A 22,482-nucleotide genomic window follows, 5' to 3' on the forward strand; every position below is an offset into this window, starting at 1 on the left:
TACACTTATTGACATCTTTATGTTCAAATATTGTGTTCATTATTGACAAAGTCCAATAAGAGAAAACCACTGAGGTTCAAATCAGGAAGTCCATTCCTCCCAAATGGAATACAGTCAATAACCCCACCCAGCAACGCCAAGAAGGCTGAATACTCTGAACCATCATTCTGCACATAAGCACAAATGACAGTCAGGACTCATTCCTTGGCCTGAAGATACAGGGAAACAGCCTTCTCGGCCCACTGGAGAAAAACACCAAAAGTAGCGGCATCAAGGCGACGGGATACAAGGATACCCACCCCAGCTTGCCACCTCTTACGAAGGGGAAGTCCAGGCTGGAACAGAGTCCATCCAGTCTCCTGAAGACTTCCAGAGCCCTCACCATGCATTGAGGCAAGCCTGATTATATCAAGCTGGTATTGACCTCAGGCACTAGCTAAGGCTCCTTACCCACCAGAGAGGCGACGTTCCATGTCCCAATTACCAGCCTCAATAGCTGGGGGGATCAGTCTCCCAGGGCTTCCAACCTTGACCGCCGCCCAGCAGGTGGGTGGTGGGTGTACAGGAGGTATTCCTTATTCACAAATGGAAAAATCTTGGAACAGTTGTTGGCCTACTAAAATTATTCTAAGACCACATTAGTGATTCAAGAGGTTACCAAAGCACCTAGAATAACATTTAAAGAACCGCAGGCTTCAAATGCCTCAGTTAAGGTCAGTCTTCATGAATCAAACAGTAACAAAGAGACCAAGCAAAGATGTCATCCATGTCATCCAAAGTGAAAAACCACAAGTGACCACAAACACAAAAGTTTGTCTCACATTTTCTAAAAAACATCTTGACAAAACCCAAGACTTTTGGGAAAATATTCTCTAGACTAACAAGACAAAAGCTTAACTTTCTGGAAGGTTTGTGACCCATTACATTTGGCATGAAACTAAGAGCATGTCATGAAAAGATCATCATACCAACTGATGAAACCATGAATTCTGCTCTCTACCAGAACATCCTGAAAGACAATGTCCAGCTATCAGTTTATACCCTGAAGCATCATTTTCATCCAGAAAATGATTCGGAGCATATCACTAAATCTACCTCTGAATGGCCCCAAAAAAATGAATTACTTAATTTAAAAAAATAAAATAGAGGTTTATGAGTGACCTAGCCAAAGTCCTGAGTTTAATCCAGTTGAGATGCTTAGGCATGACCATAAACGGGCTGATAATGCTTGAAAACCTTCTAAAGTGGCTAAAGTATAACAATTCTGCTAAGATGAGTGAGCTAAAATTCCTTCACAGCAATGTGTAAGACTCCTTACCAGTTATTGTAAATACCTGACTGCAGTTGTTGCTCCAAAGGGTGCCACAAGGAGATTAGGGAGGGAATTACTTTTTTCAACACAGTGCCAGATAGGTTTGGATAGCTTTTTACCTGTAATTGTACAGTACCTACATGATGTTTTTATTCATTTATTTATTTGTATTATTTTTGAAACCCTTAATTAATAATGAAAACGTTAACGGAAAAGCATGTTTTGTCCTATTTTAAATTTATTTATGTTAACATGGCACAGCTATTCTACTTTGTTTCCAGCATATCACTTAGTCCATAGCAGGATGCTTTAAAAATCCAGTGTACCAAAGAAGTTTGGAAAATAAAATATATCACAATCATGTTTGATTTAGGGCTTGGATTTTAATTTCAACGACTTTTGCTTCCAGCAATTATGAAAATTAATTAACCAGGATAAAAGGGTTAGTCTTTACTGTTCATTCTGTATTCCTTTCCTTCAGATCCACCCACTTTTGACCAGGTCAAGACAAGATGACCAAAAGAGATGACTCTTTCTATTATATATAATTTTTTTCAATTAAATTACACTCAAAGTTGTAGAAGCTCTGCTGTAGTAAAAGAAAAAAAAAATCTGAAGTCCAACTTGAATTCCAAGTAACAGTAAATTATTTTTATTGTTAAGCTAAGCTAATTTTATTGTTGAGCTAATTACTCATGTTTAACCAAGCATCATCCAAAATTATCATTATGTTTGGTATAATCAATTTAGCTTAGGCTGCCACCTAAAAATCTGAAAATAATGTTAAATGGCAAGGTTTTTAAAGAAAATGTACTTAAATTAAATTTATATGCCATTTACTATCATCTATTCCATAATATCTATTCTATGATATTCTCTTATAGAAGTTATTCATTAACCTCATAAACTAATTTAATCAACATACTTACAGCAAACTCCTCAGGCGTCACCTTAAGCACATCAAAGACGACCGCATCGTAGCTCTTGGCGTAGTTCACATAAGGTCCTTGCAGAGAGTCAGAGCTGCTGCTGGCCTGACAGAAACAAATTTCACCATCAATTTATCACAGAATAACTCAAGATACAATAGTGTCACAATTCATGCAAGACAATCCTCTGATTTGTAACTAAAATATTTTACGTTTTACTGTGCCAGATTAGGCAATTGTGATTTGCTGCCAGCCATACTTGTGTGGTAAGTTGTTTCTTCACTGTTTCACAGTAACAATGAAAAAAGTAGTGACTTTGGTTAGGAATGTCAAAAATTAATACATAATAATTGATACCAAAATTACCATCAGATTAAATACTCCTTTACAACAATACCAATAGTTCTCTTTACATTCTTCAGTAGACACAGATTGCAGTGGAAATGCCCCCCAAATTATCCTCAATTATCCACTATAAATATATACAGGTATAGGGATCAATAAAGTATTCTGATTCTGATACAGTACATGTGCAGTACATTTTTGCATATCAATATTATTAATTTTAATATTTTTTAAAGAAGTATTTACAAATGTATTATCAACACAAATCATATGATGAGTAAAACTTGATGCTCTGTCGAAGAAAGTACTTCTGATGCTTAAACAAATAAAATAATAAACTTTTCTCTGTGATTTATATAATTATTGAGCCACCCAAGAGCAGCATTGAAATTTTGAATCTGGCCATGTCCTCTGAGTTTAGAACTTTCTTCAAATGTAGAAAATAATTTGTTAATGAGCCCAGAAACACAAACCCACATTGTGACAAGAATAACAGTCTAGATTCACAGGGGGTATTAAAATATCAATGAAAAATTAAGGTGGAGTTTGGCACTTAAGCTTAGGCTTATTGCGTTTGGTCATTCTCAACCAGTGAGTAAAATAAGTACTGAAAATGCCACAAATTTCTTAACTAAATATTTTTTAGAGGTGCCACTTGAAATTGGCGTGTGTGTAGATTTAAATTTTTTATTGCAGTAGTTGTCATGAATTCTCAACAGCATGCATCACTCATAATGTACCGCACAATGAGGCACACTTTAAACACTGGATTTTTACTCTACTATAAAGAATCCAGCTGACAGGTATCAAAATGCATACTTCGTATACTGGAGAAAACGACTAGAGGACTATATTGAACACTACTACGGCAACTACGGAATTGTTTCAAACACAACCCAACAAGACACCACAAAGCTATTTCCATCTAATTAAATTTTATTTATACTGACAAGATAAAGATCCTACAAATATTGGGAGAAACAACCTCCTATGAGCAAGCATTTGGTAGTGGTGGGAAGAAAAATCTCCCTTGAAACAGTAAGAAATTTCCAGCAGAACCAGGCTGAACGTGGGGCAGATACACTGTAACAGAAGGACCCGATGCCCAAAGCTTTGCAAGTTAAGCAGAAGTTAATTTATGGTGTTTTCTTCCCAACAGTCTGCTTGTACAGCCTTCTGCCTGTGCACCTCCTTCAGCTCCTCACACCATACAACTCTAACCTCCAGGCCCCGGCAGTTACTGAATTAGAGACATTGTGGTTGATTCTTGACTGGATCTTGGCTGGTCCTTGACGATAATGATATACACATATACATTGTTTTTTGCCACACAAAGGGAGAAAGTTAGATCACATAATTAAATAAAAACAAACAAAAACATACTTAAACTAGATTAGATAGGACTTTATTAATCCCTCGGGTGGATTCCTCCAGGAAATTCAGTAAAGTATTATACTTGTGTATCTAGATGCATATTAGGAAGTGAGAAAACCTTTACAATGCCAATTTGACATAATTTTTGGGTCTCACGATACAGAAGACAAAAGAGGCACAAAATTCTTTAAATTTCTCTAAATGAGAAATTAGAAAAAAGTGACATGAATACAGAAATTGTCTGGGAATTAAGGTATCTTTACAGTTCTCAGTTACGAGATTATTTGGTTCCTCCTGTTGGCCTTATCAGCAATATTACACAGTATTGGTCAGTCTATGGGTACATCTTTACACTATTAAACATTTACAACAACATTTGTATGATACATCACCAAACTCAACAGATAAAGGCTTTAAAAACTAAACTAAAAGACACTGGTCATTAGAAGTGACATTGTTTTTAAAAAAAAAAACAAAAAAAAAACTTTGACTATCACCAGTGGTTTATCATTATTGTTATATTTGTTATTAATTATATTGTATTATTTGCCTTAATACAAGTGAGCAAATAATGTGTCCAAGAGTGATTCTTCTTTTAGTTTAATCACATGATATTAACCAACAGAGTGTTTCTGATCCAAGCGCCCGAGGACTTGAAATATGCCATGAAAGAATATGGTAACACATTAAATTATAATACAGATATATCTATATGTTTAGTGTTTGTTTTAGTTATTTGTATTCATAAACAACACAAACATATGTTAAATCCATCTATCCATTTTCTTCCGCTTATCCAGGGCCGGGTCGCGGGGGCAGCAGCCCAAGCAGAGAAGCCCAGACCTCCCTCTCCCCAGCCACCTCCTCCAGCTTGTCCGGGGGAACGCCAGACACCCCATACTCCCGAGGTACCCCCCACAGGACCCCCTGAGGGACACAGTCGAATGCCTTCTCCAAGTCCACATGTATGTTAAATACTTAATTCAGTTTTATTTATAAAGTGTTCAAACAGCTGAGAGTACAGGGAGTGGGGTGGGAAAGCAGGTAGGTGCTTGGTCATAAAGCATGATAAATGTCTCACTGGTCAGTAGATGGCTGAGCAAGATGGGTGGAGAATCTGAGAAACAAAGAACCATAGTTAGTACAGTGCAGATGACATGGAACCAACAAGACCACAAGTTGGTCTCAAAGTGTCTAAAATAATGTGTTTTTCTACTTCCACAGAGCCAGTGATGGTTGAAGATGGCTGAATAGATAGTTTGATTTCTAGTGATCCAGAAAGGAACTTGGAAACATGCATACATTTGTTTAAGCTGTGGAAAATCTATCTATCTAGAAATAAAGGTGTAGAAGTGTGTACCATGTATAGTGTAGTAACAAAATTCAGTGCTTGATGTAACTGAGTCACATGAGACATAAGCCATCAATAAGCTATCAATAAGAATAGGTCAAATAATAGAAAATAGACAATAAGCCATAAAGCATAAAAGCAGTGTTTCTCGAATCTGTTGTGGAAGACTCTGGTTTGAAGGAAACTTACCAGAGGGCAGCAAGGAAGAACACCTCTTGGTCTTCTGCTTCCTGACTGGCTGGCTGGCCTTCATGCCTGTTCCTACCACCCCCCAACCCTCCTTCACCCTCCTTTAGTTAGTTATAGTTCTGCGACATGTTTCCGGAGAGAAGCGTTGCAAAAGCAAGTAAGCGGTTTGAGCAATTGAGCACTTGTATTCACTGATTCAAAAGGTTGTAATCACATTAGAATTGCAGATTTCCAGCTGTCAGTATATTTGTATATAATATCATTGGGGGGGGGTGTCATATGATTGTTTAGGTTTTCTCTGTATTGTTGTGGGTCTTTACCTTACAATAAACAGCGCCTCCAGGCAACTGTTGTTGTGATTTGGCGCTATATATTAAACGAACAGAATTTGATCAAAAACCAAAGAATTTGCATGAAAACAACAGAATTAGAATGTATAGAACAGAGTTTGAATTAAAGCCACAGAATTCTAAAACAAACAATAGAATTTGAATAACAAGAGTAGAATTAGAATGACAACAACGGAAGTTGAATGAAAACAACGGAATAAGAATGAACAGACCAGAATTTGAATGAAAACAACGGAATTTGAATGAAAACAACGGAAGTTGAATGAAAACAACAGAATAAGAATGAACAGGGGTCCGTTCTTCGTACCTCGCTGACTACATCCAAGATCAAATGACACATCCAAGATCAAATCATTGCGCTAACTTTGAGCTCGCTATTCCGGTTCTCCGAACACACCTGTTGTTGACGATTAGTATAGCTGGATGAAGTAATGTGAGATCACTGGGTGGCTTAACAGGGGCTACGCATCGATAGTAGAAACATTGATCGGCAACCCTTTGATTGGTCGGCGAAAATGTCGAAGGAGCGCGCTCAGTATTTTTCGGCAGCAGAGCAAGAACTCTTGATTGAGGGATTTCAGGAGTTTCAGAGTTTAATTAAAACGCAAGGGAACACTGCAAAGGCTGCAAAAGCAAGGAGAGAGGGCTGGCAGAAAGTTGCTGACAAATTAAACTCGTAAGTAATTTAATAATAATAATAATAATGGATTGGATATATATAGCGCTTTTCAAGGCACCCAAAGCGCTTTACAATGCCACTATTCAGTCACTCTCACATTCACACACTGGTGGAAGCAGCTACGGTTGTAGCCACAGCTGCCCTGGGGCAGACTGACAGAAGCCAGACTGCCATATCGCGCCATCGGCCCCTCTGGCCAACACCAGTAGGCGGTAGGGTAAATTTATTATATTATATTACATTATATCATATCCTCTTTCACATTAGAGCCACAACAGGACCCACTAGAACATGGGAACAAGTAAAAGTGAAATATAAGAATATTCTACAGAATGGTAATATTTATCACTTATATTGCTTTTAGTCTCTTGAAAAGAGACCCTGAAATAATCTGTTTGTTTATAACAGCAACCAAGAAAAGGACAGAGCAAAAAAAAGACAGGTGGTGGTCCTGCACCCCCTCGTCAACAAGTTGGTTGAGTAAATAATACCCTCTCGGGAATATCGATATCTCTCAATGAGCACACTGTCGCGCTGAGCTAAAGGATCCTGTCTATCCCGCAATATACGCTGAGTTCTGAAAACTCTCCTTATCAATCTCGCACCTTCCGCAATGGGTGGCTCGCGTATACGGACAGGACATGGCTGCGACAGGCTTCCCAAATCCACCTTTGCTTTTATAGCCGTGGTCTCTCATCTTGATTACACGAAGTAATTTACTATTACAACTCTAAAATATGAATTACATCTGAAATAATCAAATACATGAAATAGAATGTTAATAGTACATTTCCCTTTTTTTAGGAAATGACCTGTATGTATCTGTATGAAATCAATGAAAGGATCAAGTACTGCATTATCTTTAGTTACATTGATAATATTTATTTATGGAAAAACAGTGGTAAAATATCGCTGTTGCTTTCGTATACATGAAGCGGACATACCTGAGTGGCCGCGATCTAATCCTGTTTACATAAAGTAAGCCTGCTCCCAAGCAGGTTTACGCTCACGGCTCTGTTGCTATGGCAGCAAGTCCCGGATGAGCTTCGGAGAACCGAACGATCCAAGATCACGCGAAATCGTCAACAATCAAATCCAGCTAACTTACTTAGCGAGGTACGAAGAACGGACCCCAGACCAGAATTTGAATGAAAACAACAGAAGTTCCATCCATCCATTCGCTTCCGCTTATCCTTTTCAGGGTCGCGGGGGAGGGGGGGGGGGGGGCTGGAGCCTATCCCAGCTGTCATAGGGCGAAAGGCGGGGTACACCCTGGACAGGTCGCCAGTCTGTCGCAGGGCCAACACACAGGGACAGACAACCATTCACACTCACATTCACACCTAGTGGCAATTTGGATTATTCAATTAACCTATCCCCACAAGCTGGATGTCTTTGGACGGTGGGAGGAAGCCGGAGTACCCGGAGAGAACCCACGCAAACACGGGGAGAACATGCAAACTCCACACAGAAAGACCCCGGCCTGATGTTGGAATTGAACTCAGGACCTTCTTGCTGTGCCAAACAACGGAAGTTGAGAACAAAAAATGCAATTTGAATGAAAACAACGGAAGTTTAAAACAAACAACAGAATTAAAATGAAAACAACGGAATTAAAATGAAAACAACAGAATTTGAATGAAAACAACAGAATTTGAATGAAAACAACAGAATTTGATTGAAAACAACAGAATTTGATTGAAAACAACAGAATTTGATTGAAAACAACAGAATTTGAATTAAAAAAGGAAAAAAAAGAAAGAAAATTGAACTGAACTGAATTAGAGATTCAATAATACCTACTGCCTTTTAATATGCTGTGCAATGCATTATAATGCAATAGTAGTGACACGGCGTTATATCCAGTCACACCAAGCCAAATGCAGGCACGAAAATGTTTTCCAGGCAGTTTTCCCTGGAAAGCTTTTTAAATAAAAATCTCAAATAACTGCTTAACACTTTAACAATAACCAAGCAACTTTGCAGGAACTGCACAATAATGTCACATAATAAAACTGAAAAATATTTTCAACCTGGAACGTTCTTGGGTCGAGCTTTTTAACCAGCTGCTTAATGCCCCGTTTTTCTACCAGGTAACAATATCGGTAACTTCCATCCACTATTTATTCTTCCTGTCATACGGAGTACAACTGGCAAGTAGTTCAGTAATTTATTTAAAATATAAGTTGTTCATCACCAGCTGCTAACATCTCGTCCGTCATAGCCTGGTTGTACTTAACAGCCTCAAGTAGTGAAAAACATTTGTTTTCCACATTTATTTTTTTTTTCTCCAATGACTGTAGAAAACTGTTTTCTGACTGTTTTCTACAGTCATTGGTTTTCCCACATTCCACATTTAGCAGAAAGTTTTGTTTTGTTTTTTGTTTGTTATATTTTGCAAAATATTCTGCTTCTTTGGAGTTTTCTGAAGTAGATCCATTTTTAGGTATTCAAAAGTCATTGGCAGGGGGATGTGCACCTCTGACGACCTCTGACTCTCAGACATGCCCGGGCTTATTTTGTTGTTATTCATACACAGCAGCAAATGTATGGCATTGTTATAACAACAATTTCATAATATAACATTTTGATATAAATATCAAATAAAAAATACATACAAAATATAAACTGAATACTCACATTAAACACAAACAAACAAATAAACCCACCAGCTTTGTACTACAAAGTACAATGTTGGATACATTTTATATTTCAGAGACAGCACGCATAAGATAATGTTTAGGGCATCATGTTTTCTCCCATCCCGTGTATTAACCCCCGTATGAAAGTTTTTCTACACAAAACCAGGGATTTTCAACATATCAATTCTAAACATACTATTTTTCTTTAGAAAGCACCAATTATTTCTATTTGCACCTGTAGTAGAAATATTTCAGAAATCCAACTAAAATTACCAGTGTCATTATTATTAAGCCCTCTGAAAAACTGACCTTTTTTTTTAAAAGAAATTGAGCCATTACACAAACCATTGCTGAGCAATGAGGTGCTTTAACTTGATGCTCAAAGCTTGTAAAAATGAAGTTAAATCTGAGTTATTTCTTCCATATTTATGGCCTGGTAAATGGTAAATGGCCTGCATTTGTATAGCGCTTTTCTAGTCCATAGGACCCCAAAGCGCTTTACACTACATTCAGTCATCCACCCATTCACACACACATTCACACACTGGCGATAGCAAGCTACATTGTAGCCACAGCTGCCCTGGGGCAGCTACAAGGCAGCTACAAGCTTTTGCAAGTTTGTATACTATATATACACAAACTTATATAGTGTGTGTGTGTGTGTGTGTGTATTAAATATATATATATATAAAGTTTTGCAAGGGTTTGAACTGTTACTTGAGAAGGTATCACAAAGCCTTGTGTTGCATGCAGAGAGGACAGAGTCAAATCCCTTGTTTGTGTGCACAAATAAAGATAATTCTGATTTAGCCCTGGACAAAGTCCTCACATAAATCCTACTAAAAATCTGTTGGGTGAATTAGAAGCCAAGGTCCATGCCAGAAGACCATCAAATCTAGAGGAGCTTAAGAGATTCCTCAAAGAAGAATGGGCTGGGATTTTCTTTTAGGAGACTGCAGGCTGTTATCTAGCAAAAAGGATACACAACTGGCTATTAGCATCATGGGACACTAATAATTTTGACCCTTGTAGCTTTTGGGGTTATTTTTAAATAATTTTGTTTCTGTGTGCTAAGCAAAATAATGGAAGCATCCGTTATAAAACTAGCATGTTTGGATTTGTTTAAAAAAAATGTTGCTCTCTTTAACAGTACTTGGGGATTATTAAAAAACAAAACAAAAATAAACAAATAAACAATAATCTCTGTAGAACCATGTCCTTACCTCTGAGGTGACTGAATTGATGCTAGTACCATCCGACAGCCCGTTCCTGCGATACATGCTCACAGAGGGATTGAATGGATGCACAGGTAATGGCAACTGAGGCCTTTAGCTGGGGGGCACACATAACCTGTCATCCATGCCTGCAAACAGAAGACATAAAGCAACTTTGAGTTTTTGTTTCCATCTTAACAGTATTCAAATGCCTGTATATCAGGTCGGCCAGGTCCACCACTGGCCTGCTCTACTACCCACACAAGACACAAGCAACAGTGGCTCACAGACCAGTGGTGGCACATACTTTGTACACTGCCTCAATCTGACAATAGAGTTCACTGCAGGCAAACGGGCAGGCCCTTGAGTAGAGCGAAAAGTGAACACACTCTCTGCTTGACCATAAAACCAATAAGACCCTGTGTCAGCATGACCGCTTTGCCAGTGGATAAGTGATGGTCTGGGAAGGCATAACCATGGAGGGACACAGACCACTACATATTAGACAAAAGCACACTGGCTGCCATTAGGAGCATGAAATACTCAGACTGACCACAAACACTTTGACTTTTGAACTTTAACTCTCATGGCATCTTTGAATTCACCCCTCTGTAGGTCGATCAAACAATGTGGCATCCTTTCATTCCTTACATGACCCGATCCATAGGAGTATAGATATCGAGCATAATTTCTTCCCCATTGAGATCTGGTGTTCTTTCAAAAGTTTTCCCCCACACCATGGCTTATTACTATGCATTTGTTTGGCGTTTAACAACATTTCTTTACCTCTACACCATAGCAACAGCTCAGAAGTCATTTGTGTTCTTTTTAGAAAATAAAATATTTGCCCCGCAAGAATTCTAAGAACCACACACACACACATATACAATAAATGGACAACCCATTCTTCTACTCTGCTGACTGATGCATCCTACTCAGGTAACACCGCTCCGTGAAGAGGGCTAATCTATCTCTGTAGCTGCATGGTAATCAAAGTTTAAATCAAGGCTAGACTGAAACATTTGGACATTTAGACGTACAAGTTGTATGAAAGGGAACCTTTCCCTATTTCTGATACAATACTTTATGATGGTCCTAAAACCAAACTTCATTTTAGTTCATGAAGACATTTCACCGCTTACGGTATGAGTCTGTCCCTTGTGATGAGCCAGTTTTTGTCAAAGGGTGTTGATGAGTCTGAAGTGCACTGGGATGTTACGTTTGGAGAATATTATTCTGACAATGTTCTGTCATTCTGTTTCTCCTTGGCCAGCATCTGAAATTTTTGCCATAGATTTTTGCTGGATTAATGAAGGTCCAGTTAAGATAATCACGTTTTAAATGATTTCGCCATGTTTGCATATTCCTTTTCTTTCCCTTCTACATTAGAGGAAATATTCTCTGCCCCGTATGGTGCTGAGCTACCTGAAGGACATCACAGACCCAAGTCTGGATCTCCCGTAGTTTGCGTAATGGGCAAATAGTAAAGTAAAATGTTATTTATATAGCACCTTTCAAGATAAAAATCAAAGTGCTTCACAGAAGCCAAAACATAAAAATCAAAATCAACCAAAAGAAAGTTTAAAAAGATGAGTTTTTAGCTGTTTTTTTTTTTTGTTTTTTGTTTTTTGTTTTTAAAAAGCGACCACTGAGTCCACAGATCTCATGTTCAAAGGGAGAGAGTTCCACAGTCTGAGGGCCACAGTTAAAAAAGCTATGTCGCCTTTTGTTTTCAGCCTTGTGTGCTGGACAACCAGCAAACCCTGATCACATGACCTCAGGGACTTGCTGGGAATGTATGGATGTTAAATTTCACTGATATATGTTGGTGCTTGTCCATGCAGAGCCCTGAAAGTCAAGGTCAAAACCTTAAAGTGGATTCTGAATTTAATAGGGAGCCAGTGCAGCTGAATCAGGAGGGGTGTGACATGGGAGTACTTGGAAGACTTGGTCAGAAGCTTTGCAGCAGCATTCTGAACAACTTGCAGATGCTTCAAAGAGGCTTTACATAAACAAGTAAACAAAGAATTACAATAACCCAGACGAGATGAAACAAATGCACGAATGACAATTTCTAATTCGGAGCGCAATACAATGGGACTCAGCTTAACAATGTTTCTCAAGTGATAAAAACAGGAGCAGACCAGAGATTTAACATGAGCGTCCAAAGTCAGAGCTGAGTCAATAGTACCATCAAGGTTCCTGATAGAAGGTTTGGCAAATGTAGCAAGTGGACCCAAGTTTTCCATAATACTAGGTGCAATTTTTTTAGGAGGACAAACAAGGGCAGATTCTTAATCATTAAATTATCTATACTTGATAAAAAAGCTATGTATTGTACGTATATATGGTCCAAATGTTGATGATCCCTCATTCTTTCACGGTTTTTTCAGTGCACTCTCTGAACACTTAGATGGCACACTTGTTCTTGGAGGCAACCTCAACCTTGGACTAAATGGAGAAATGGGTAGGCTCAATACAGCAGGAACTCGGCGTAATTGGCAGTCCACAAATATAATCAAACTGTATATGAGCAACTTTGGTCTTTGCGATGCATGGCGCTCCCTTCACCCCACCAGTAAGGAATATACTTTTTTCTCACATGTCCATCACTCCTACTCTCATCTGGATAATTTTTTGGTCAGCAGCTCACTGCTGAGTGACATTTCAGATACTGAGATTCACCCTATAGCTGTCAGCGATCATGCTCCTGTATCTTCAACACTAATGCACAAGAATAATACTACGCCAAGTAAAAACTGGAGATTTAATACATCACTGCTTAAAGATGAAGACTTTATTAAATATTTTAAAAAAGAATATTTAGACTATAATGATGCTCCCGGAACTTCAGCATCTGTTCTATGGGAAGCAGGGAAAGCTGTGATGAGAGGTAAAATAATTTCTTTCTCATCACATAAAAAGAAAGAAGAAAACAAAAACATTCAGGAATTAGAAAAAAAACATCAAATCCCTGTATGTCTGTGTCTATATGTCAGGTTGGGTATCAGACGCCACCTCTCTGGGGACATCTCAGGCCCTCTAAGGTATGGAGGCCGATCTCTCCCCACCACTTCACCTGCCAGTGGCAGACGCCCTCAGACATCGGTGCGTTGGTGGTTCTTTGTGTCCGGGGATGGGCGCCCAGGTACACACCGGCTCACTCCTTGGTGGCTGCTTATCGGGGCCTGGAGCCTGGGGCTCGCTCGGGCCACTTCAGGGGTGGGGTACTCTCAGCCTCTCGGCCTGGGGCTCGGTCACTCAGGCACAGCTGGCTGCCGGCGGAGCTCACGGGCATGTCACTGCAACCCCCCCTGGCTTCTGCTCCGCGGCTGCGGAGTGACCCCTCATCTGGGGCTCTCTTCAGCTCTTTCTGGGACAGTGGCGCGGCTGCCCCTCTGTTGGTCTTCCTTGGTCTCTTGTGTTCTGGGGGCCTCTGGATGTCTGGAGTTTTGATCTCCTCCATACCTGCTTCATGCCTTGGAGGACTGGGTTATGGCCCCCCCCCCCACACCCTCTAGCAGATCATTACATGAAGAAACGTTTTAAATACAAGCGCGTTCATGCTCACAGGTGTACACACAGGTGCTCACACACACAAACTACACCCTTTTTGGCTCCTACCTCAAAGCACACTGTGCACTGTCGATCTTACGTGCTGCACAATAATGTTTAATATTTAGTATTTACTGTTATATTCCCATAGATCATCGTGATGTTGTTTATTATATTGCTCTCTTTTTCTTCTGCTTGTTTTCTCTTTTTTCCTTTCTCAACAGGTGATCCAGGTGATTGATTGGTATTTTTTGTCTGCTTATGTTGTTGGTTTTTGTTTTTTTGCCCTTTATCCCCATCCCTCTTGTCCGCTGTTTTTCTTTCCCTCTTTCTTTCTCCCCTTTCTTTTCCCAGTCAAGTCTGTCCCGTATTTAGCAAGTGAAAATAAAATAAAATAAACAATAAAAGGTGAATCAAATAGACCATTATGGCAAGGCTGGGATGGTCCATTTGGTAAAGTAAATCCATTGGGCATCTTTCTTCGCCTTTAGACAATAATTCTGATGGCAAGAGAGCCAAACGGGACAGGCAAGAAAAAAAGAAAAAAAAAAGGAGCACAAACAAGGACTTCAGTCTTCTCCTCATTTAGTTGAAAAAAGTTTCCAGCCATCCAACCTCTAATGGAGTCTATGCACCTATGAAAAATCTGTAGCTTGGAAACATCTTGGGGCTCAAAGGAGATATATAACTGAATATCATCTGCATAGCAGTGATACGAAATGCCCTTAAAAGTGCTCAATATGTGCTGAAGAGGAAGGAAATACAACAAAAACAATAAAAGCCCCAAAACAGAACCTTGAGTTACACCATAGGCAAGAAAAATAGAAGATGAACTGTACTTAGAGGTAGCCACAGAAAAGGATCGTTCATGCAAATAAGATTCAAACCAGTCCAAAGCAGCCCCTGATATACCCACCCAGTGTCTCAGCCTATCTAGAAGAATATGATGTTCCACAGTATCAAAGGCGGAGGTCAGGTCCAACATCAACAAAACGGAGCATTCTCCTGCATCACATCTCATCAAAATGTCGTTGGAGACTCTAAGAAGTGCAGTTTCAGTAGAGTGAGCTCTACGAAAGCCAGATTGGAATTTATCCAGAATGCTGTATTCATCTAAAACAGCTATAAGGTGCTTATCCACAACCTTTTCTAAAATCTTAGCAATGAACGATAATTTTGAATTTGGTCTGTAGCTACAGAGAATAGAAGCGTCAAGCTTAGGTTTTTTTTTTAAACAGTCGGTGAATAACAGCATTCTTATATTAACAGGGACCTGACCAGAAATCAGTGAGGTATTGATAATTGTAAGCACACAGTGACCGATAGACTGAAAGACATTTTTAAACAAAGATCCAGGTAAAATATCAAGAGAGCAGGAGGATGCTCTCATCGAATCAACTAACTTGACCAGCTCTGGTAAGGACACAGGTAAAAATCTTTCTAAAATTACAGGCCTAGCTTGAGTTGGAGCTGACAACAGAGACACAGAAGGAGAGATTCCTCACATTACTGACTTTTTCAACGAAGAAAGAAAGAAGTTTTTCAAAATCTTCATTTAATGAAATTGGGACAGCAGATGGAGCAGGAGCAACAATATCACTAATAGTGTCTAATAGTACCTTGGGGTTACCTCTGCTCTTAAACCTAATTGCGAGGCACTCATAACATAATTTGGTTTTCTGTGTGAATAGATTTGTCAACTGACTCTTCAGTTACATTGTGTATTTACTGCACCGTGGTGTTAGTGAGATTTTGGACATTGAACAGCTTTAGCTAATATCATCAGCGGTATTATGCTAGCTTACATCCCTACCCCTCCTGCCCTCACCTGCTGTCCTTTTGTTTTTGTTTTTGTTGATGCACATTGAGAGATGACCTCTATTCTGCATTTCACCAGGAGTCAGCTGATGGATTGTGGGTTCAAGGTGTTATGGTAAGAAAGTATATTCTATTTTCGCTTAAGGTTTCTGTAACTTAATTATAATAGGTTTTTTATAATTATTAGGTGCATGCATACTCAAATAGACCACCCTATTAATACAACTGAGAAATCCAAAATCTGCCATAGGTTTAACTTATACCTGTATGTATTGTCAGAAAGGTGATTACTGGACTCACATTAATGCACACTTGAACTAAAATGAGGTTGTAACTTGTGGGTTCTTGGGTTGCAAATCAGAAATAAACATCTTTGGATTTTTTTAATCCCATAAGATCTGGAAGCACAGTTTTTATTCAACAAAACATTACTGATTATTAACCAAGCACAGTGCCTGCTGTTATTTCAAAATAATTTTATGTCATTTCAGATGAAATGCAGCATTCCAGTGCATCCCAACCATGCCTTTACAGTCAAGGTTTCTGACGGAGCTGAGTTTCTCTCTGACAGTCTGCTGAAAGTGTTTGCAAAGTGATCGGGGGAACAGGGCACAAAGCTAAAGGATGTAGCTGCCATAATGACAGTAAGAACTTTAAAATTCTTTAACTACAAAGTGTATATGTATTGCATTAGGTCAGTAAAAGATTTTTATGCTGCATCCATTGAAACAGTCAACTATTACCTGTGAGTACTGATTCCACCAAAAGGATGCCATAATTTTCGTCATGCATTTACTGGCCCACTGAGAAAAATTGATCTTTTTAAAAAAATAAATGTTCTGGAAACTATATATCCATAAAGTTGATGTCAAACAGGAACTTTTGATATTGCTTTGTAGATGCTGGTGTTGCATGTTGACTGGTTTAAGTTTTTGTCTGGGATCATTTTCTTCTGTGCTACTGAAAAGTTCACAAATCTCTGTTTTCTTTGTTATAATACTTTAGGATGACATTAATGCTCGAAGGGAGTCCCTCATCAAAGTGCTCCGCATCTGTGTGAAAGACAATTGCAACATCTTGGTGCAGGAGTTCATGGTGAGTGTTTTATGAGTAGATTGTGGCTTTGCAACATTTAAAAATGCATTTAGTTAACCACTTGATTCTCATTGGACTGGTTAGGACCAGTAGTCCTCTTTAATAATTTGAAGTTCACATGAGGCCTGGTAGTGAACTCGGCCGCCGGCCCTTGAGGCCCCACCCCTGTATTAGGGGTCACATCAGTGTGAAAAAACTTTAAATTTGTCATTCTAGTGAACAAAGGAAAATCCCACCAATATTTACATTAGCTTTTGTTTGAAAAAAAAAAAAAGACCAACAGCTAACCAAATTGTGGGGCTGAAAGTCTAAATTCTAACATCTTCTGAGTGACAAAACCTGGATTTCTGATGGGCCGGTGTCTTTCTAACAAAAACGAATGTAAAATTATGTTTTTCACCCTCTCTTAGAAACTCTGTTAGACCATGAATGGCAGCATGGCAGGCCACTCTTTGGCTATAGCTATTTACTATGTTGCTTGCATTGGTTTAAATTACTCTAACATTAGAACTGGTAGATTCAAAAGAGATGAGTTTAAAAGGGAATCTTAAAGCAGTGTTTTGTGTTTAACCAGGACTTGACTGAGGCCACTGCACAGATTGAGAAAACCACAATGAACATCTGTCTCCAGAGGATGCACCAGGCAATGACTTTTCTGATGTTGGCATCATCATCGAGGGTATAGTAGTTCTTCAAGATCTGGATAACGTGACCTTTGCAGTAGCCATGCTGTTTGGACCTTTTTTATTCCTTCAATATGAGTTACCCATCACAGCTCTGCTACACTTTTGAGGTGATTCAAAGGGTGGTAATGGAGTTGGAAGCAACTCAGCTCTCAAGAAAAGTTCACAACTAAGACAAAACTGCTCCTGCAATGAAAGCTCACTGTTATGCATGCAAGCTGATCAGCTCTAGGTGAGAAGACATTTAAATCTCACACTTGTTCTGCTGCATTTTTGAAGCTCAATTCCAGGAACAGATCGCAGGGTTCATTTTTATATACACTGCAACTGCCATGAGGACGAGCCGTTTTTTTGTTGTTGTTGTTGTTGTTTGTTTTTCCTTTTACTCTGTACAAGTTCTCTGTTTGGCAGCATTTTTAAATTTCTCTTTGTATTTTTTCTTTCTTTTACTAGTGAAGAGATGTAGCATGAACAGTTATGCAGTCTAAATATCCCATATGGGCCGTGTGAAATGGTATTTTCAGTTTCATTCAGTTGAAGTAAGGAACGTTGAATATTTCTAAGTGTGCTGTTTTGAACCAAGATGTCACAGTATGATCAGTGCTGTAATTTTTGACAGTCACTGTATCAATGTTATTTTTGCATCTCTTGAATAAAGGTTTTGACCTGCAAGTGCTAATTTCTTTAGTTATTGGGGTAAAATGGGTAATGTTGATAGGAAGGTGTTTGCCAATTCAGTAACCCAATTTAATGTTAATGGAAACTAACATTACCTCAAATTGTTTAGTTATAATTGTTGTTTAACTGAATCTTGACGTCAGAGGCCTTAAATAGAATGTTTTGATTTGTTCTTTCCCAACATTTTTCAAAAGAAACAGTCTAATTTCTTTGCTGTGATTGATTCCAGAGAACACGGAAGAACTGACATTATTTAACTGTTGGTTTATATAGATTCAGTAGTGGAGTAATGTCAGTTTAATTCTTTACCTACTGTCAATGCAGTGAAATTAGACATTTTGTTTTGAAAGGTTACTGGTGGATGCCAGCAACCATCTTGGAAGAGGACAATATAATCTGTTATAAGGCCTCCATTTGAAAATTGTGTATTTGATACTAGAATATAATAGCAAAATGTAATTTGAAGATAACATGCAGTATTTAAGTGACCAAGTAGTATTGGGTAAAAGTTATTGAATGGTGTTGGGATAAAGTGAGAAAATTGTGAAGGATTAAAATATTTCAAGAGCTCAAATTACTTCATCAAAACATGTTTAAGTCACATTTTATCAACACAAATTGCACAGGTTTATTGAACATGAATAAATTGTGTTAATTTAACTCAATTGTTTAAGTTGCTGCCAAAGCAAAACATCTGTGTGCAACAAATGTCCACCATTGAATTAAGTAAATCCAACAACATATTTTTTTCAGTGAGGAGAGAGGGACAGATGAAAAGACAGGTTAAAAAGAATACAACAATGGTCCGAAATAAAAATGTCATCAGTACAAATAAACTCAATGTTTAAACCTAAAGTAAAAACAAGGTTCAGTGTGTGTCCTTTGGTGTGTGTGGGACCAGAGACATGCTGTGTAAAATGAATAGAATGCATGACGCTAAGGAAACCTCTGGCAAAGAGCTCAGGAGAACCATCTGTTAAACTCCTGAAGTTCACAGATAACGCCATCATCATCAGACCAATGTCTGATCCAGAACAATGACAAATCAGCGTATAGATGGGAGGTGGATCAGCTGGTCCACTGGTGCCGTCAGAACCATCTGGGGCTGAACCCGCTCAAGACAGTAGAAATGATGGCGGACTCTGAGAACCCCCTACCTACAGTGCTGTTTACCAAACCTAGCCGCTGCAGAGACAGTTTGTTCCTCTACTCTGATAAACACTGTGAAATAACCCACTATAATATCTTTCAAGGTCAGATCAGATATCCTGTCTTCCTTCTTATCCTGTCTTCCTTCTTATCCTGTCTTCCTTCTCTCACCCTAACCGGTCGCAGCAGATGGCCGCCCCTCCCTGAGCCTGGTTCTGCCGGAGGTTTCTTCCTGTTAAAAGCGAGTTTTTCCTTCCCACTGTCGCCAAAGTGCTTGCTCATAGGGGGTCATATGATTGTTGGGTTTTTCTCTGTATCTATGAAGCGCCTTGAGGCGACTTTTGTTGTGATTTGGCGCTATATAAATAAAATTCAATTCAATTGAATTGAAATAGATCAGACCAGGCCCCCTTCTTGCACTGCTCCATGGTTGAGGTCTGATGCCCGTTGTTACCACTTTAGGTAGTGGACAGGGGTCAGCATGGGTCTGTGCCTATGCAACCCCAGACACAATAAACTGCAATACACCATGTATTCTCACATTTTTCTGTCAGAACCAGTATAAACCTTTTCAGCAGTTTGATCTCCATGACTGTGTTCTTGGATCACCACTGTTCCTTTCTTGTACCACTTTTGATAACCACAGATACAGACTACTGCAGACTGGAAACACACACAGTGAGCTGCAGTTTTAGAGATGCTCTAACCCATTCCTCTAGCCATCATAATTTAGCCCTTGGCAAACTCCTTCAAAACCTTATGGTTGCCCATTTTTCCTGCTTCTGATACACCAATGTTGACGGCAAAACATTCACTTGTTTCCTAATATACCCCACCCACTAACAAGTGCCATAATGAATAGATTATTACACTGATAATGTTATTCAAGTATTTATTTATATAGATAGAATTCATGTGTTTATACTATGGGAAGACAGCAGATTATTTCACTAAATAGTCTGAAAACAGTTTTTTTTTGAGAATGTGCCAAAATAAGACTTAAACAGCATACAGTGGACCTCATTACTACTATGCAGTCTCAAAACATGCACAGGGTGTGAGCATGTCAGTATTATGGGACAGTTTAAGGTCACTGCAATAGAAGTGTTTGTTTCCACTAATTAAACCAAAATGGCATTCAATTGGTCACCTCACTCACCTCAGCTGGACTCCAACAGAAAGTCAGAGTAAAGAAGGAACGTCATTTAATATCAAAGCAAGTATCAGATTTTTTGTATTGCACTATACTACTGTAATAATAGCGCAGTTAGCCTGTGTGTGTGTGTGTGTGTGTGTGTGTGTGTGTGTGTGTGTGTGTGTGTGTGTGTGTGTGTGTGTGTGTGTCGACAATGTTGTCTCTATTGTATATGCTGCCACGTCCCTACATATGACCCTGCAGAGGCAGGGGTGGGGGTAGTGACGAGTTAGTTTCTTAGAGGGGGGGGGGGGGCATTTTGTGCTTTAGGCCAGTTCAACACTGAAGCGAGCACTTTACCACACAGACATCTTTTGGCAGCTGAAATACATGTAAAAAGCCTCAAAGAGACACACATCCACGCGCCTGTACAGAAAAGATGCGCATCGCAAGCATGTTTGCGGGTGTCCGCAGGCTGCGTCTTGTGACAGCGACGTCGTACGCCGCGGCTGTTCTAGTAGCCTTATTTATTAAGCGCGCACTGCCAGGCCTGCTGCCAAGTCTGTATCAACCTCTTCCCAACGATAAGAAAAAAGCATACAAACACATTTGTTGTGCCTACCTTTCCATGGCACAGTCCCTCCCTCCTCCTGCTGCTGTAAAAACAAAGACGACAATATGAGCCCACATTAAAACAACCCCCGAAGCTGCAGCTCATTAAAATCCAAACGGTGTTTTCCAAGCGGTGTCCAGGAGGGTTACTCCTCCTTTAAGCCGAACATGAAGCCAAGGTCGCAACGTGTGGTCCGCGCGATCCACAAGATGCAAGGGATACATTAGACGAAATCATCCAAATATGGCAGTGACGTGCCAAATTATCCCCAGAATTTAAAAAAAAAGTGAAAATGAATAAATACCGACAGCAGGAAGTGACAGGTAGGCGCATTCATCTTGATAGCCAGGTGTATTGCCTAATAGTGTGCTTGGCTTCACAGACAGCTCCCGCCTCTAAGAGCAACGGACCAATCAGGGAACGGATCAAAGACAGCGTCCTTAAGACGCAGGTGCATCTATGTTGCCTTCAACAGCAGTATATAAGCTCGTACATTATACTCCTTTTATACCCGATTCAGGGGTTTATAAGAAATACAATCATGGGAGTAATTTGTAGTGTTTTTGGTGGTGATTTTGTGCAAGACATAGCGAACCAGTCTGCACCATACTGAGAGTCATGGAGCCAGCGAGGAAGAGAAGACACTCTAATGTCTAATTATCTTCTCTATTATCTCTCTGGTTGTGTAACCCAAAGAAAGTTTGATAAAGCAGAATGAGAGCAGCTAGGCTCTTTTAAGCCTATAGAATAGAATAGAATAGAATTCAACTTTATTGTCATTGCACATGTCACAGGTACAAGGCAACGAAATGCAGTTTGCATCCATCCAGAAGTGCTTTAGCCATAATATAGATATATTACAAAATATATATTAGCAATAATATAGATTTGTAGATATATTACACAAATGGGTCTGTTATAGGTATAAGGGTACAAAATATGGGTCTATTATGTGTATGTTACAATGTACACGGTATGAAGGTATGTTATGAATATGCTATAACTATAAGTATGTACATGCTGTAGTGGGTGTACAAGCTATGTGCAGGCTATGAACATGATATAAATATGAAAACTATACAGAAATATAAAATATGAAACTATACAGAAATCTGAACTGTGCAATTTATAAATTCAATTCAATTCAATTTTATTTATATAGCGCCAAATCACAACAAAAGTCGCCTCAAGACGCTTCATAGATACAGAGAAAACCCCAACAATCATATGACCCCCTATGAGCAAGCACTTTGGCGACAAAAACTCGCTTTTAACAGGAAGAAACCTCCGGCAGAACCAGGCTCAGGGAGGGGCGGCCATCTGCTGCGACCGGTTGGGGTGAGAGAAGGAAGACAGGATAAAGACATGCTG

General features: G+C 39.2%; 1 protein-coding gene and 1 long non-coding RNA gene across 3 annotated transcripts in view; one reads left to right on the forward strand and one right to left on the reverse strand.

The window, feature by feature from the left end:
* The window catches only part of LOC101469782 (ras-specific guanine nucleotide-releasing factor RalGPS1), a 91,112-nt gene extending 69,668 nt beyond the window's left edge, over positions 1–21,444 (reverse strand). For both annotated transcript variants that reach the window (XM_024803287.2, XM_076886802.1), the window contains exons 1-3: positions 21,121–21,444; positions 10,395–10,534; positions 2,242–2,346 (exon numbers count right to left, since the gene is read on the reverse strand). In XM_024803287.2, coding sequence (XP_024659055.1) covers positions 2,242–2,346; positions 10,395–10,451 — 162 coding nt within the window. In that variant the 5' untranslated portion in view covers positions 10,452–10,534; positions 21,121–21,444. The remainder of the gene's footprint in view (positions 1–2,241; positions 2,347–10,394; positions 10,535–21,120) is intronic.
* LOC143419556 (uncharacterized) lies at positions 15,598–18,957 on the forward strand. The gene is made up of 4 exons (XR_013099560.1): positions 15,598–15,873; positions 16,250–16,402; positions 16,764–16,853; positions 17,428–18,957. It is a non-coding gene; the product is annotated as an uncharacterized LOC143419556 (long non-coding RNA).
* Positions 21,445–22,482: the final 1,038 nt, after the last annotated feature.

The sequence above is a fragment of the Maylandia zebra genome, linkage group LG7 (assembly GCF_041146795.1).
Source record: "Maylandia zebra isolate NMK-2024a linkage group LG7, Mzebra_GT3a, whole genome shotgun sequence".
Taxonomy (NCBI): domain Eukaryota; kingdom Metazoa; phylum Chordata; class Actinopteri; order Cichliformes; family Cichlidae; genus Maylandia; species Maylandia zebra.